The 18,778-nt window shown below is 36.8% G+C and overlaps 1 protein-coding gene across 1 annotated transcript in view; it reads left to right on the top strand.

The window, feature by feature from the left end:
* Positions 1-514: 514 nt before the first annotated feature.
* The window catches only part of LOC140145068 (actin, cytoplasmic 1-like), a 54,926-nt gene continuing 36,662 nt past the window's right edge, over positions 515-18,778 (top strand). The window contains exons 1-2 of the mRNA XM_072166854.1: positions 515-607; positions 16,213-17,042. Coding sequence (XP_072022955.1) covers positions 16,229-17,042 — 814 coding nt within the window. The 5' untranslated portion in view covers positions 515-607; positions 16,213-16,228. The remainder of the gene's footprint in view (positions 608-16,212; positions 17,043-18,778) is intronic.

The raw sequence follows: 18,778 nt of genomic DNA, 5'->3' as shown, positions 1-18,778 counted from the left end.
ACCAAATACTTGAAAGGGTGTAAGCATAGGTGTAGATATGGGGGTGGTGGATTTGGGGATAAATTCCCCCAATACTTTGCCAGGGGGATGGTCCCAATCATCCCCCCAATGTTGCCGCCTGTATGTGGGTTTCTGACCAAATTAACCTCATATTTGGCCATTTTAGCCCCAAAATAGCAAATGTCTGCGCGCTTCGCGCGAATTTATTCCACTTTTACACCATTATTTGGGTGTGGGGTGTGTGTGTGTGGGGGGGGGGTGAGTGCACTGAACCGAGCGAATGCGTGCCACTGAGGGTGCAGTGGATCATGTGACTCATTAAAATGGTAGCGACCTACTGCTTACAACATAAAATATTAAGGATCTATCGCTACAAAAAGGAAGTGAGCTCAGAAAGGAAACAAGTCATATATTTCATTTTGACGAAAATATTTCTTTTGTGTCATTAACATGTTTAAAGTATTGCAAATCGTCAGGTGATCTGTGGTGTGTGTCAACCTGTAGCAAGTGGGAATTTACAGATTTGGGTCATTTTCAGCCAGACAATAAACTTTGGTGAAAAGGTGTGCGTGACTGATGCGACTGATGCCATGTACTATGTAATCTGGTAAGTTAATTTGTTTATTACTTCACTTGAGTCTGAAGAATATCAAGTGCAGGAATAGTGTTATAGCCCAAACATCTTGCCTATAATAATTATCTTGTACATACGACACAGATTAATTTTTCTTATGGATGTGATAGGATAGCCATCAAAATGTAGTAATGCACATTTTGACCAGATCTAAGAAGCCCGGATCAAAAGGATCAAGGACTGGATTGTATAAGCGCATCTGATCATTCCAGATCATATGTGTAGGCTACCTAATCTTAGAAGCCCGCGCCAGCTTATTCTGTTTCTATATCGTATGTATATCTGGGATCCTATTAAACAATCATTATTAGAACAATATCATTGGCTCTGTGTGTTTTCGTTTTATTTCTCTTGGCATATGCAACGTCACTAAGGGAATGTTTGGAAATACATTGGCACGGGATAGACAATTTTATTTGTCGCGTATGAATACTTTTTGACCCCCCTTGCTTGAACCAAGTATGAAAAGATGGTAATTCACATGCCAAATTTTAATTTAAAAAGTTGTGATTTCCAGCTGTTCATTACGCCGCAATGATTATACGCGCCATTTGAATGTCAGTAGGCCTACACTGTAAAAAATATTTTACTCAACACAGAGTAAAGAGTTCACAGCTCAAAAGTTGAGTAAAAAATTACTCAACATTGAGCTCATATATGTCACAACTCAACATATGAGTAAAAAATTACTCAATGTTGAGTTACTCAACTGTTGAGCTGTGACCTTTTCACTTAGTGCTGAATAAAATATTTTTTGCAGTGTACTGAACAAATGTGCAGCAACATTTTCCAGAATATTTTGCAACTTCAATGCTAAAATTGGGTAGAACGTTAATAGGGTTAATGTCTGTTTAAAACTGACCAATGGGACGTTTTGGTCAGTTGATCTGGAATGAGCGTTTTGAGCGTTTCGACAGTATTTTAGGGGACATGAGAGCACATCAGACGTATCGAATTGCATTCTGAATACGAAGCATGTATATCTGATATCAAATAATTTTGATTTTTTGATGACAAATTATAAAAAATTGATATTTTTCAAATTTTTGATATATAACAGTCCTCGAAGTAAATTTTATAAATCTAATGATATACCGTATTCTTAAAGTGTATGTAGCTGGGAGGAACAGCCGACGATCAATTGAAAATTTTGACCTTTCATATTGAAGATATGGATTTTTTTCCCAAAAAGCCCTTATTTTTGTTGGTGTTTTGGGGAAAAAAAATCCATATCTTCAATACGAAAGGTCAAAATTTTCAATTGATCATCGGCTTTTCATCCCACCTACATACACTTTAAGTATAAATCATCAGATTTATAAAGTTTACTTCGAGTACTGTTAAATATAAAAATAACAATTTTTAATGATTTGCCATAAAATGTGTATTACATTGCGAATTTCAAAAAATCAAAATTATTTGATATCAGAAGGATATTCTTCGTATTCAGATATGTCTGATGTGCTCTAACGTCCCACAATAAATACTGTCCAAACGTTCATACCCATTCCCTTAAGGGATCTGGAATGAGCGTTTTGAGCGGTTCGACAGTATTTTTTGTGGGACATTAGAGCACATCAGACATATCGAATTGCATTCTGAATACGAAGAATGTCCTTCTGAAATCAAATAATTTTCATTTTTGAAATTCACTATATAATACAAATTTTATGACAAATTATTAAAATTTGATATTTTCACATTTTGATATATAACAGTCCTCGAAGAAAATTTTATAAATCTAATGATATTCTTAAAGTGAATGTAGCTGAGAGGAAAAGCCGACGATCAATTGAAAGTTTTGACCTTTCATAATATAGATATGGATTTTTCCCCCAAAAGACCTAATTTTTTTGTGTGTTTTGGGGAAAAAATCCATATTTTCAATACGAAAGGTCACAATTTTAAATTGATCGTCGGCTTTTCATCCCACCTTCATACGCTGAACGTAGAAATCAACAGACTTATAATGTGTACCTCTCGTACGATTACAGATCGAAGATATCACTAGGTAATCATTTGCCATAAAATGTGTATTACAATGCAAATTTCAAAAAATTAAAATTATTTGATATCAGAAGGACATTCTTCGTATTCAGAATGTAATTCGATATGTCTGATGTGCTCTAATGTCCCACAATAAATACTGTCCAAACGTTCATACCCCATCCCTTAAGGCATGCGCGTACGTCACTTTTTCAAACCATCGAAAAATAGGGTCAACCTTTTCAAGCTGTTGATGAGGGGGCGGCAAAATTTTACCTTTTCTGCAGCCCCCGGGTAGGAGCGGCCACGGTACGCCACTATAAGGAATCGGACAGTAACGTTTGCACAGTAATGTTTATGGGACATGGGAGCACATCAGACACATCAAACTGCATTCTGAATACGAGGAATGTCCTTCTGATGTCAAATAGTTTGGATTGTTTGAAATTTGCTATATTATACAAATTTTATGGCAAATTATATTTTTGATATTTAACAGTCTTCGAAGTAAAGTGTATGTAGCATGAAGCCGTCCATCATTTAAAAATGTCGTATTAAAGATATATATTTTTCCCCAGATGAGAAGAAATGTATATCTTCAATACGAATGGTCAATATATGCTTCCAATGTATACAGACATAACATTCAGGGCACTCATAAGTCACTCCAAAATCACTGAAATCAGTACGTCTTGATCAAATACTATCAGATATTGAGCATTTACATTATTTATCATGTTCACATTTTGACTAATCGGTTCAAGGTAAATACAATCGAATGATCTTCATAATGGTCCCGAATACCCTTAAATAGTTGTGTTGCCCAACTTTTTTTTAAATTATACAATAAGTTTGATTGTGTGGGCCTAATTATTGTTCATTGTGTTTTTACTCGTTACTAATAGTGTATATTTCGTAATTCCATGTTTTGTAAAAAACAAACCTTGTATACAGATCACCAGTTTCATTTCGAACTAGGCCTTGAACTTGGAACATAACGAAATGACAATATTTTGTTCATAGGTGTGCGGTGGAGTGGAAAATCCAATTAAAACACATTGATATTGTGCTATGCGCACGTAGTGTGTACGGCATTGGCGCTGGCAGTCATAAGAGAGAAAATAGACTGGTTCTAGTCGGGTATGCTAAATTTTAAAATGTTGTCTGCCAAGCTATATTGGAACCTCGTGACCCTAAAAAAGACCCCCAAAACCCCCTACATGCTCACAGGGGGCAAAAATTAAACATGCTCCAAATTCACTAAAAAACATGTCAAACTAGAGGCAAATGGTGGTCATAGACCACAAACCTAGCTGGGGCATGTTGGTGTTGTGGAGGTATCTGACCCCTGCAAAATGTTCCTAAAATGTTCCCCTGTCATGAGGTTTGTTGTCACCGAGTTTTGAGTCCTGTACTCCTCACAGATGTCCAGAAAATGCAATTCTAAGATTTGACCCAGATGACCTTTGACCAGACCCCTGCAAGATGTTCCATAATTCACCCCTGGTCATGAGTTGTCACCGAGTTTGAGCCCTGTACCTCTTACAGATGTCCAGATAACGCAATTCTAAGATTTGGCCCCAGAACTTAGTGATGTCTTTTGAGCTGACCCGTGCAAAATGTTCCAATATGTTCCCCAGGTCAATTGCAAATCCACAGTAGGGTTGCAAATATACCATATGTCACTCGGAGTGCGACAATTTGTACAGATAAATTTATCACAGGTATTTTTTATTAATTTGACCATTCGTCTGCATATTACCAAATATAACCCATTTTGGGCTACCGTTTTTCCGCGAAGGTCATTTATGTCGACAAATTGTTCACAAATCCACAGTAGGGTTGCAAATATACCATATGTCACTCGTAGTGCGACAATTTGTACAGATAAATTTATCACAGGTATTTTTCTATTAATTTGGCCATTCGTCTGCATATTACCAAAAATAACGCATTTTGGGCCACCGTTTCTCCGCGAACATCATTATGTCGACAAATTGTTCGCAAATCCACCACAGGGTTGCAAATATACCATACGTCACTCAGAGTGCGACAATGTGTACAGATAAATTTATCACAGGTATTTTTCTATTAATTTGACCATTCGTCTGCATATTACCAAATATAACCCATTTTGGGCTACCGTTTTTCCGCGAAGGTCATTTATGTCGACAAATTGTTTGCCAATCCACAGTAGGGTTGCAAATATACCATATGTCACTCGTAGTGTGACAATTTGTACAGATAAATTTATCACAGCTATTTTTCTATTAATTTGGCCATTCGTCTGCATATTACCAAAAATAACGCATTTTGGGCCACCTTTTCTCCGCGAACATCATTATGTCGACAAATTGTTCGCAAATCCACCACAGGGTTGCAAATATACTATACGTCACTCGGAGTGCGACAATGTGTACAGATAAATTTATCACAGGTATTTTTCTATTAATTTGACCATTCGTCTGCATATTATGAAATATAACCCATTTTGGGCTACCGTTTCTCCGGGAAGGTCATTTATGTCGACAAATTGTTCGCAAATCCACCGGTTACTTTTAAGGATATTAATACATGGCATAAAATGTGACAATTTATCAAAATAATTTTATAATGAACGCCAATACAATATACCGTACATCTGACATGTACATGGTATATTAGGTATGCTAGGTGAATTCAAATTTGCCATCAAACTGCATCATTTTATATATCAAATTAAAGCTCTTGAGCAGGGGTAGCGTTTTAAGGGGTCTTGGGGTCCAGGACTCCTTGATTTGGCAGGTCCCCGTGATTTGGACCCCTTAATTTTGTAGAATTAGATGCCTGGACCCCTTTATTTGCCAATTTGGACCCCTGGACTCAGCAGGTCACCGCTAACCCTGCTCTTGAGTAAACAAAGCCAAAACTGAAAACCTTTTTTTCATAGCACTTTCCGTAGCAAAGTTACATCTTGTCAAAGATTGACTTTCATCAAAAGATTCAGCTAGCAAAATTCCCCAAAACGGCATTTCGGGGGTGTTTCTAGATCTTAGTCTCATTATGATAGCAGCTTTTTTTTAATGGAACTGCTATCAAAATCCCTCTAAAATTCCTTGTGCGATTGTCTTATCACCATAAAAAATCATATATTTGGGTCAAGTGAAGTATAGAAAACATATTTATGTAGGTTTCCTTCTTCGGCCAGTTGTTTTAAATTTCTATGTAAATATGCACATAGATGAACTCCTGGATGGGGCAGCTTTAATTAGCATGAGGCCACATTGATATGTAAATAGCGTATTGTTATTTAAATTTGTGCCCAGACGTATTGAGGGCGACAGTCATGTTACCCAGACGGAGAATGGCTGCATATGCCAGGCATGTCATAGGTAATAAGCTAGTATATTTCGTGTACCAGTTGGTTATAACAAAAATTAGTATCATATTAAATATATTAAATGTATAAACTTTGAAATTTACATGAATTTGAAAAGCAGAGCTTCGAAATCTAGCTAAGTCAGGTGATGTGAAATTCTGCTGCGTGACCCCTCTGCGTGGTAGAATTATATTCATAAAACATTGAATTTAACAGATATCATGGGCAGCCAACCACGATTTATCAGCATTTAAAATATATGTTAATTAACAAAGATAAATAATAAAGAGTACAAATGGCAATTAACTAGTAAACAAGCCTGAAATCTTAAAATGTTGCCACGTGATTTCCCGAACACATGATATTTCAACATGTGACCACTATTCAGATTTACCGTAAATATTTGGAGTATGCTTGCACATCATGCACATACACTGTGCATTTCTTTACCTCCGTATAAAATCAATAATTCATGCTGGGAGCCAAGTAACATTGTCTACTAAGTGCAGATTGGTATTTTATTTTACTTGAGAGCATAATAGAAATACATAAGACGAATAAGGCGCCATGATGGAAGGTCAGGTCGGGTATCAAAGGTTATTATAACTTAAATACTACTTGTATTTCCCACATTGCCTCTGTCACATATTTCCTTCATATTATTGCCAGCAAGTCCTAATTTTGACTTTGCAAATTGCAAAATGTCATTTCATATCAAATTAGTAGACTTTCTTTGAAAAAACATATCACTGGTGCCTGATGGGAATACCGTCCGCCATTTCATTAAACTGGATCGTTTTCGCCTGGTTTGTGCCCAGATGTATTGGGGGCGCGCTATACTCTCATTGAACAGGCAAAGTTCGCAAAACTAACAACGTTGTTATTTGCGAAACTCAATTAACATGATCCAAGGGGTCGAACATGAATTATTCATAACGAGCTATAACGGATCGATAACTGGCCTCACTTTCTAGCTAGTAAACCAGCTGAATTTTTCATAGATTTTGCGTTGCTAATAGAACAACCGTGAATTTAGTGTCACCCCCTTGATTTCATTTTGTCGGCGAATTTGGCTGACTAGCAAATGTGTTAACTAAGGTTTGCCTGGGATGAGTACATCATCAGGTTGTAGTAAGCTACAAATTTCGAATGTTTGAGGACTTGTTCTCATTGCTTACCTGTGTTTTCACATCATATTTTGTGGTCAAAATGATTACAAATGTGTAATTTGCAATCATTTCCGACGGCTAAGTAAGATGGCCTTGAACAGGGATCTCTGATTTGAATGCACACTAACCAGGGCCGTGTCACTCGTATTCAATCCCTGTATATCAGTAAGCTTAAAGACGAAATACCTAGGGGAAACTGGGGAAAAGTGGAAAAAAATTTTGTCCAGCCCAAACAGGATTACGAAGCAAGGCAAGGCAAAACTTATTAAGGTTTACAAGATACATATTTGGTGCATACGCACCGATATGAACCTCGCGCCAATCAGGCCGTCTTCACGTACTAGAGGTAAAGTTTGACATATCAGATATCGCACGACTCTGTGGTATATTTGGTTAACAAGATAGAGGGTTAAATGCACAAAGTGCTATATCTCATTAACCAATGATCCTACAGAGATGTGAGCACTGACTTTTTTGTTCTTTATGACCAGAGGAAAAGTTTGACATATCGCACGACTCTGTGGGATATTTGGTTAAAAAGATAGATTGTTAAGTACACAAAGTACAAAAAGTGACTATATCTCATTTACCAATGATCCTACAGAGATGTGACCATTAACTTTTTTGTTCTTTATGACCAGAGGAAAAGTTTGACATATCGCACGACTCTGTGGGATATTTGGTTAAAAAGATAGAGGGTTTGGTGCATAAAGTACAAAAAAGTGACTGTATCTCATTAACCAATGATCCTACAGAGATGTGACCACTGACTTTTTTGTTCCTTATGACCAGAGGAAAAGTTTGACATATCGCACAACTCTGTGGGATATTTGGTTAAAAAGATAGAGGGTTAAGTACACAAAGTACAAAAAAGTGACCATATCTCATTAACCAATGATCCTACAGAGATGTGACCACTGACTTTTTCGTTCTTTATGACCAGAGGAAAAGTTTGACATATCGCACGACTCTGTGGGATATTTGGATAAAAAGATAGAGGGTTTGGTGCATAAAGTACAAAAAGTGACTATATCTCATTAACCAATGATCCTACAGAGATGTGACCACTGACTTTTTGTTCCTTATGACCAGAGGAAAAGTTTGACATATCGCACAACTCTGTGGGATATTTGGTTAAAAAGATAGAGGGTTAAGTACACTTTTTTGTACTTTGTGTACTTACCCCTCTATCTTTTTAACCAAATATCCTACAGAGATGTGACCACTGACTTTTTCGTTCTTTATGACCAGAGGAAAAGTTTGACATATCGCACGACTCTGTGGGATATTTGGTTAAAAAGAAAGATTGTTAAGTACACAAAGTACAAAAAAGTGACTATATCTCATTTACCAATGATCCTACAGAGATGTGACCACTAACTTTTTTGTTCTTTATGACCAGAGGAAAAGTTTGACATATCGCACGACTCTGTGGGATATTTGGTTAAAAAGATAGAGGGTTTGGTGCATAAAGTACAAAAAAGTGACTATATCTCATTAACCAATGATCCTACAGAGATGTGACCACTGACTTTTTTGTTCCTTATGACCAGAGGAAAAGTTTGACATATCGCACAACTCTGTGGGATATTTGGTTAAAAAGATAGAGGGTTAAGTACACAAAGTACAAAAAGTGACTATATCTCATTAACCAATGATCCTACAGAGATGTGACCACTGACTTTTTCGTTCTTTATGACCAGAGGAAAAGTTTGACATATCGCACGACTCTGTGGGATATTTGGTTAAAAAGATAGAGCGATAAGTACACAAAGTACAAAAAAGTGACTATATCTCATTAACCAATGATCCTACAGAGATGTGACCACTGACTTTTTTGTTCCTTATGACCAGAGGAAAAGTTTGACATATCGCACAACTCTGTGGGATATTTGGTTAAAAAGATAGAGGGTTAAGTACACAAAGTACAAAAAAGTGACTATATCTCATTAACCAATGATCCTACAGCGATGTGACCACTGACTTTTTCGTTCTTTATGACCAGAGGAAAAGTTTGACATATCGCACGACTCTGTGGGATATTTGGTTAAAAAGATAGAGGGTTTGGTGTATAAAGTACAAAAAAGTGACTATATCTCATTAACCAATGATCCTACAGAGATGTGACCACTGACTTTTTTGTTCCTTATGACCAGAGGAAAAGTTTGACATATCGCACAACTCTGTGGGATATTTGGTTAAAAAGATAGAGGGTTTGGTGCATAAAGTACAAAAACATGTGCAATTTCACTTTGTTGCCAGCGGAAGAAAACGGGAAGATTACAGTGGTTTGTTGCTAGCGGAAGAACCCGAACGATTACAATACCTAGCTGGGGGGTGTAAACCCCCCAGCTAGGTAATTATTTGTCTGGGTCTAAGGATCACAAAAATGCGCGTAGGACACATAGTTATCAAGTTATGAGGCTCAACAGGTCCAAGGTCAATTTGCATGTTATACAGGGGTGAAAAATTAAAGTTGCTCCGCTTTTCGTAAAAATGGATGCAAACTGTTCCTCAAGTTCAAATACAAATTGCATTGCATCATATGGAATCCTACATATCTTTTGACTATTTACTGTGTAATATGCTAACTAGACATCGCAGACTGTGAAAACTATTCTTTTTCTGAAACCTCTAAGCTGGGTGAACAATTTGCCTCAACTTTAACGAAAATTAGAGCAACTTTGACACATAACAAGTAAATCGAGGGTCACGGTGTCACAATATTGTTCAGCATACCCAAATTAACAAAAATCAGTCTAAAAGGGAACATTTATTACGAGGGCTTAGAGCAAGAAGTAGCTATATGTCCACTTTTGGCCAAAATGAGTTAAGTCCACTGTGAGGTATGTTTATTGATACTCTTTCTCTACTAGGATTGACTAAGCCCAAAAATAAACAAAAGAGGGCGCCCTAGCAATGTCAATAGTGTTTATGTCCAAAAGCTGTTTTATATTTATGCCATAACTGGTTATGTCCAGTTTATATACATAAAGTTGGTTTTTTTGAGCAAAATGTGGCTATGTCCAGCGTGATTATTATTACACTCTCTCTTTATGTTGAGTTACATTGTGTCATTAGCAACTGGTTGATGGGTCCTGGTACTGCCCAGTTTTGTTTGTAAAATAAATTTTGAAACTTGAAAAAAAAATTACCGATGCCTGTTATGTCCAGTTTTTCACTAGAAGTCTTACTATAATTTTGTGCAAGAACCGGTTATGTCCATTTCGGCCATTTTGTGCCCCACCCAGTGGACCAATAAGTATGAGACCCTAGCATTAACTTTGAAACAGTACTGGTAACAGATATCCGGAAGATTATTGTTTATGCTAGATTTTCTGATTTTTCAGCTGTGATCAAACTTTCAAACTCGTTTTTCTCAGAATGCCATTTTTGGACATAGCTATTTCTTGCTCTAAGCCCTTTTAGTTGCTACAAGTTCGTGTGTGTCGAAAAGCAGATAATACGCCTATCACACTTCGCCGGATCGGCCCTACGTCAAAAAAAAACCCGGATGGTATTTTAGTAAATCTGTGGTTGTTTGTCAATGCTCATTTTATGTTCTTTTAATGTCCTGCTATCATGATCATCCACCAAATTCGTGATGTTCGTTATATACTTGGTTGCAAAGTTATGAACCTTTTATATGTCCATTTTCGTATGTTTTTTTATTGGTTTCTTATCTTTTTGCAATTGTCACACATCGTAGGATCAGCCCTACGTAAAGAAACGGATGGCAATTTTACTAATAGGCCCATGGATTAAAAAAAATTGCCCAGAAATGAGACGAATCTGCCATGTTTGCTGTGAATTTTTGCCTAGCAATATTGATCACAGGTTAAAAATTGATGGTGCACATCAATGACCAAACTCTCTAGTTTGCCAATGACATGGCAATGACATGCCAATGACATGGGTTGCTGCATTTACCATCCATCAACCGAAATGCTTTTGCAGAGCTTTTTAGTATAAAACAGTGGATTATAAACTTGTCAATCAACTTGTATATGACATTTGGCACAAATGCTATCGGAATACTCGCTACGTCTTTTTATATAATTGTTACTTACGATTATTAAGTCCTCCTCGAATAATGTAGTATTTTCCGTGGATGATGTGTTCAAACGTGTATTCATTTCCTGCGCCATGTATGTGCAAACTAGAAAAACTAGAAGCCAACAGTTTTGCCAATATCAGATAAAATTTCTCTGGTAACTAAACCTCAATGTACCTCCGAATTCGATAGCATTATTAGCGTAATTACTTTTGCCATGATATTAGACATGTTAGAAGTGATACGAGTTAACAGGCGAACTGCATGTCAAAATTCACTTGTGCGTTCTAAATAATGTATTTTCTATAAACGATTGAGACACGGTGATAAATTCCACCCAAAAGTACACAAAGGGAACGTACTAGTGCAATAAGTACTAAATAATCGGTCATTTCAAATATTGAGTTTTAATTTTGGTTTTGGTCACTGCCTAAACTGCCTAAGCTCTTGAGTAATGTAAGTATCCATATCTTTGCTTACAGCCTGTCTCAAAAAAAATTGTGCAAGTGAAAAGCGCCCTCTTTGGCGATTATAAAATATCGTTGTGACATGATGGTTACATCAACGTCAAGGGCACAGTCTTAGCTCTCAGATACCGTTTGTTCTGTTCAATTTGCTCTTTTTAATCTCGAGATATGTTTAGTTAAGACCGAAAGGGTAAAATCACAATTGTGCCACTTTTACTAGGAATAGGGCTGTATTATGTAAATCAATGATAGCTGATGTTGATGCGTCTAATTCACTCCCCCTTTTGGGCTCGTGCATTAGACGCATCAACACCAGCGCGCGTGCATTATTTTGCCTAATTTCATTACTGTGTCAAATTTCATGAACTTGTCAAAGTTCATTAACTTATAAGTGTGTAATATTTGTTTGTCTTTTAACATTTCTTGAATGACAAAAATAACAGTATTTACCATGGTAAAATCATTGACATGCACATATATTTAATTTTACAGCAGAATGTGAAATATTTATTTATCGTTTAATATGTCGTAAGTAGAAAAAGAGAATATTATACCTTTATCATGATAACACATTAAAAACAATTTTGTATTTTTGTGTAATTGATGGATTCTTTTGATTTCACGAAGGAACTCTTGATAAACTTGATGCTATCTTTGATTTACATGTACAGCCCTCTTCCCTAGTAAAAGTGGCACAATTGTGATTTTACCCTTTCGTTGTTACGTAAGCATATCTCGAGATTAAAACAAGCAAATTGAACAGACTAAACGGCATTTGAGAGCTAAGACTATGTCCTTGACGTTGATATAAGCATTATGTCACAACGATATTTTCTAATTGCCACAGAGGGCGCTTTTCACTTGCACAATGTTTTTTGAGACAGGCTGTATACCCATTGTTAGAAACTTATTATTTGTACCAAGCCGTTTCAGTTTCATTTGAGTTTGTTATATAACTGTGCGACCACAGGTTTGAAGTTACTTTCATCAAATTATACAAAAGAAGTTGTTAAATTTCACAGTGCAATATTCACGAGCAGAGAGGTCGAACAAGTCAATTTACATTTGAAATCATTGATTTAGTTATCAAAATAGCCATAGCTTATTTCACTGTGAAAAAATATAGACCATCGAAATATTTCCACCGACATTACAATAGAACCTTGAGAGATTATACACGTGAGTGATATATAATCACTTCAGTGATATATACACTATTATTAATAACTATTATACACTACTCTAGTCAGAAATCTTGCTTATTGGGAAAAAAAATTGTACTCAGGATCTGAATGCTCCGATTATGTTGAAAATTATCCCAAATTATTGGTCGTTTCATGATAAATCAGAAAAATAATATCTGCAACAAGACAAATAATTTGATATAAGTTTTATCAAAAATCAGAGCAAATTTCATTTTCGCTCCTAGCGGGGGCAAAATTGGACATATGACATCACAATGTTACTCTTTTGCCCAAAACTCTATCTCTAGTCCGAAGGGTCGCTAGCCCGAAGATTCTCTAGTCCGAAGGTTCTCTAGTCCGAAACATGATGCAGTCATGTCTACAGTAGAATTCATCTCGACCTTTGCAGGACTTAACCCCATTAAAAGCTATTAAACCAAGATAACACTCATTGAAACAGCTCAACTGATTAAATCGGATCTTCTCTGGTTGTGCACAAGTGACTGTTTTCATGTGCGATATCGCAATAAAGCTGGTATTCATAGCTTCAGTTGGGTAACCGATTATAAAGGAAACGAAAGGAAACAATGTTATGTGTGGCTTTGTTCACGAAATCAGACAATGGCGTGCTTTTTGTAAACCAGCATTCTTGAAAATGAGCAACATAATGATTTTTGACTTAACACGGTTTGGAAATAATTTCTTCATATTTTTGGTGTTATCTGTCGTTTACATGTCCTTCCTAAAACACAAAAGTACGACCCTCTCCAAACACCTAAATTAGCTAAAAATTTAGGACATGTTACAAAACTATATTGTCTAGAATTTTAGAAGAGTACTTTTAATATTGGCCGGTTATTTTTCACACAGCGACGTTAACTAGGCATATCCCCATACTGTTAACGTAGGGCTATTTGTAAAGGTCACGCGTCAATGGGAAAGAGCACTGTGTATTGTGTATAGGAAAACGGACAGTAACTGCAGTATGAATAGAACAAGGGTTAAGGTTAGGGTTAGGGTTTAGGGTTATGGTTATGGTTATGGTTATGGTTAGGGTTAGGGTTAGGGTTAGGGTTAGGGTTAGGGTTAGGGTTAGGGTTAGGGTTAGGGTTAGGGTTAGGGTTATGGTTATGGTTATGGTTATGGTTAGGGTTAGGGTTATGGTTAGGGTTAGGGTTATGGTTAGGGTTATGGTTAGGGGTTAGGGTTTAGGCTTAAGGTTAGGGTTAGGGTTAGGGTTTAGGGTTAGGGTTAGGGTTAGGGTTAGGGTTAGGGTTAGGGTTAGGGTTAGGGTTATGGTTATGGTTAGGGTTAGGGTTAGGGTTAGGGTTAGGGTTAGGGTTAGGGTTAGGGTTAGGGTTAGGGTTAGGGTTAGGGTTAGGGTTAGGGTTAGGGTTAGGGTTAGGGGTTATGGTTATGGTTAGGGTTAGGGTTAGGGTTAGGGTTAGGGTTAGGGTTAGGGTTAGGGTTAGGGTTAGGGTTAGGGTTATGGTTATGGTTATGGTTATGGTTATGGTTAGGGTTAGGGTTAGGGTTATGGTTAGGGTTAGGGTTAGGGTTAGGGTTAGGGTTATGGTTAGGGTTAGGGTTTAGGCTTAAGGTTAGGGTTAGGGTTAGGGTTTAGGGTTATGGTTATGGTTATGGTTAGGGTTAGGGTTATGGTTAGGGTTATGGTTAGGGTTAGGGTTTAGGCTTAAGGTTAGGGTTAGGGTTAGGGTTTAGGGTTATGGTTATGGTTATGGTTAGGGTTAGGGTTATGGTTAGGGTTATGGTTAGGGTTAGGGTTTAGGCTTAAGGTTAGGGTTAGGGTTAGGGTTTAGGGTTTAGGGTTAGGGTTAGCGAGCCTTATTCTATATTTGGACTAGAGAACCCGATATTCGGACTAGCGAACCTTTTTCAGAATTCGGACTAGCGAATGGTAAATTACGTGTTCGGACTAGCGAGCTTTCTGACTAAGGAGCCTTCGGACTAGAGAGTTGTCACCTAACTCCATAACCATACATCATAGATAGATCAAAGTATACTTTTTCTGAATCCTTATTACCAGAGGACCACGATGGTGTGAATTTTGAACAGGTCTGAGTAATTTTGAACTTGACCCTCTGTGCAAAGTTCAATGACCCTTTTCTACTAAAATGAGGGTACTGTTAAAATGCCTCCATAGCCTAGATTAATAAGCACTATACTAAGTACTACTCATATGCCGAATATGACAACTTAAACATGATTTGCACGACTGTAGTGCATATAAACTGAAATTTATTGCACTAAAGGAATCTCATGAGAAGGTCTGCCAATCAAGATCTCCAGGCTTAGATAAGCATGATGCAGTCATGTCTACAGTAGAATTCATCACGACCTTTGCAGGACTTAAACCCCATTAAAAGCTATTAAACCAAGATAACACTCATTGAAAACAGCTCAACTATGTTACATCAGATCTTCTTTGTTTAAATCCACACACATATGTGTCTGTTTTACCTGTGCAATGAGCAATGAGCTGGTATTATAGTTTCAGTTGGGTGAACGATTATAAAGCAAACGCAAGGTAACAATTACCGTGTGGCCTTTGTTCACGAAATGAGACAATACTGTGCATATTGTTAACCACATTCTTGAAAATGAGAAACATAATGGCTGTGGGCCGTAACACGGTTTGGAAATAATTTTTTCATATTTTTTGATGTTAACTGTCGTTTACATATCCTTCCTAAACACCAAAGTGCGAATATTTCAAAACACCTAAATTAGCTACAAATTTAGGACATGTTACAAAACTATATTTTCTAGAATTTCAGAAGAGTACTTTAAATATTGGCCGGTTATTTTTCACACAGTGACGTTAACTAGGCAATGTACTATTACCTATAACATACACTAAAACACCAAAGTGCGAATATTTCCAAACATCTAAATTAGCTAAAAATTTAGGACATGTTACAAACTATATTTTCTAGAATTATAGAAGAGTACTTGTTATTGGCCGGTTATTTTTCACACAGCGACGTTAACTAGGCAATTACCCATACTTCTAACATACACTATTTGTAGAGGTTACGCGTCAATGGTAAGAACACTGTGTATTGTGTATAGGAACACGGACAGTAACTGCAGTATGGTGATCTTTGTAGTAATCTTTAGTTTATTGTTTGTATGATCTTGTTATGTGACTTGATTGACAGCCATACTGCACTAATTAATACATTACCATAAGTTGTTGTATATAATAAACAGTGTATTTGGTGTTGAGTGAACTTGGTAGCAGGTGATTTTGACCTGGGTCATTTTAGTGACCATAACACACATGACACCTAATTATTTTCATTCTTTTACTGCTTTTTAAAAATTTATTTCTTTCAGATTATATTAGTTTAAAATGGCAACTGCTTTTCCAGTAGACATGATTGAATATAAGGAACTCACTTTCCATGAAAAAATCGGACAAGGGGCGTTTGGCGCAGTCAACCGCGTATCCTTTAGTACACCTTTCAATGGCTACCATCAAGCTGCTGCAAAATCTTTGTTCAATCTGGAAGATAAAGAAATGAAAATAATGAGTCGGCTCTCCCATAAACATATTATCAAGTTGATAGGGTTTTCCGAATCAGGTCCAATTCATGTGATTCTGATGGAATATGCCTCACGTGGGTCACTGCATGATTATCTATCTGATTCTTCCAAGCCTCTGATGCATGAGTTAAAGCAAAAATGGGCAAAGGAATCAGCTTTAGCGATTCAGTACCTCCATGATCAGAACTATCTGCACAGGGATATCAAGCCATCTAACTGTCTTCTCTTTGAAGACAATCTGCTGAAACTATGCGATTTTGGCCTTTCACGCCAAATAAAGAATTCAGAATCAACATCTAGCCAAAAAGGGACTATTCGTTACATGGCACCGGAACTGCACGTAGGGAATGATCAGGGACGGGCTGTCTTTTCCAAGCCAGCTGACATATATGCCTATGGGATGATGATATTGGAGATCTGTACAAGGAAAGAACCCTTCCCAACATTGGAATGGCACAGAGTAGTCTTTGAAGTAGGTAATGGAGCCAAGCCAACTGTTCCAAGTTATTGCTCAAAAGATCTAGCAGATATAATGCAGAAGTGTTGGAATTACAATCCCAGAAACCGACCTACTATTGCATCAATCGTTGCTGTCCTTAACAAAGAAGGAAACAAAGAAGGTATCAGATATATATTTCCTTGTTTTAAAAGTATGTTTTGTCCACTTTTCATCTATACAGAGTGTCTCAATAGAAATAGCTCATGTGGAATGGGGGACATTACTTAAAATATCGGCAGTAAAATGAACTTTCTTAAAGATTCAAATACAATGAAGTATCATACGTCACTGAGATAATTGGAAACTACTACATGTTTGCCTACAATAAAATAGAAATGCCAACATAAATCATCAAAGAACATTATTGCAAGAATTAATTGAGTATCGAAATCAGTAGGGACAGAAAGCGTACAGTGTACACATTTCAGGAACATTAATTTCTTTGTTCTTGCATTCTACATACCTACAAAATTATTACATTTGGTCTCCAAAATCTTTATTATATACACGTGTAGCAAACACCAATGGGAATAATTGGACGTTATTTGCGGAGCCTAAATTTGATTTGATTTGATTTCACAATATTTCTAGTGTGAGAATTTTGACCTGTCAATCCCTTTTCGGATTTCGCATCCGAATTCATTAAAATAATGATATTTTGAATAATTTATGAGTACGCTTACCTTTTTGCAACACTTCCCGGTACCATTGCGCATCTGGTGACAGCCAACATTTTGGCTGAAAACAGTCCCCTTCTATCATTTTTGAACAAAATATGCTTCGAAATTACGTACATGACACGTATATTTTGGCACAGCGAGGAAATGAAGAGAGCTATTTACGTTGGGGTAGGCTATTGGAAGCTATTATGGTACCAGGCATGTCAAGCAGATGCATACATAAGGGCGGTATATTCAAATGCTATTGTCTGGATCATTGAGTATCGATCTTGCAAGTAGGCTTATACACGTAGGGGTGTGTTGTCGCTCCCCTGGTTTTGACATAAATTACAAGGACGCCTTGCATGACCCAGCGTTTTTATTATATTTATTAGAAAATTAATCGTCGTTTATTACGAGTCCTAAGAGTCATACCAGTTAAATTCATTAAAATTAATTTGTATTAAATGAAAAACAAACAGACAAGTAGAGTCCAATGTCTTACTATGACTGTATTACTACCAAAATTTGCTTTTCAATACACTAGAAACGTGTTGATATGTATATCTTTGAAAATCGTCAGACATTAACCACAGGTACCGCCGTGGCACAGTGGCATCGTTCACTGTTCAGCATCCATAGTCTATCAGCAGTGGATCGAACCCTGGTGTAAATTTTAGTATTTTTATTCTTTTTACTAATACGCTGTGCCGTTTTTCAAACACGCCCCTGAATGAAATTCATGGGCAAGTACCCTTAAGGGCAACATGAGTAAATAATAAAAAATAAAAAAAGCCATCAATTAATCGTTTCCACTCCCTTCATACACAGTCCCAAAAAGTAGTTAGACAATAAACGAAGTAAATTACGAATGTTGCTGGGTAGGCGATAAATACTTTCACATAATTAGTTTTAACCCAAATAGGAAGGTGTGAAAAACATTATTTGGGAGATTGATTGATTTGTTACGAGTCGTACTTACTGCAGGCCAAAATCACTTTTATCCAAATTCACACGAATGCACAACAACAATACACTGTTTGATTAAGTTATCAAAATCTAAGTCTTTAATTGAAAGTAGAATATGATTGGTAGATGAAAACAATTGCACATACAATATACGCACACAATCAGTTTTAACTAATTCACTGTACTTAACCAGCAGTCTTCTTCTTGGGGATCATAGAGATCTATTGCA

This window comes from Amphiura filiformis, unplaced genomic scaffold, assembly GCF_039555335.1.
Source record: "Amphiura filiformis unplaced genomic scaffold, Afil_fr2py scaffold_125, whole genome shotgun sequence".
Lineage (NCBI taxonomy): Eukaryota > Metazoa > Echinodermata > Ophiuroidea > Amphilepidida > Amphiuridae > Amphiura > Amphiura filiformis.
Note: the sequence above shows the minus strand (reverse complement) of the source record. Positions and strands in the feature narration are given on the sequence as shown.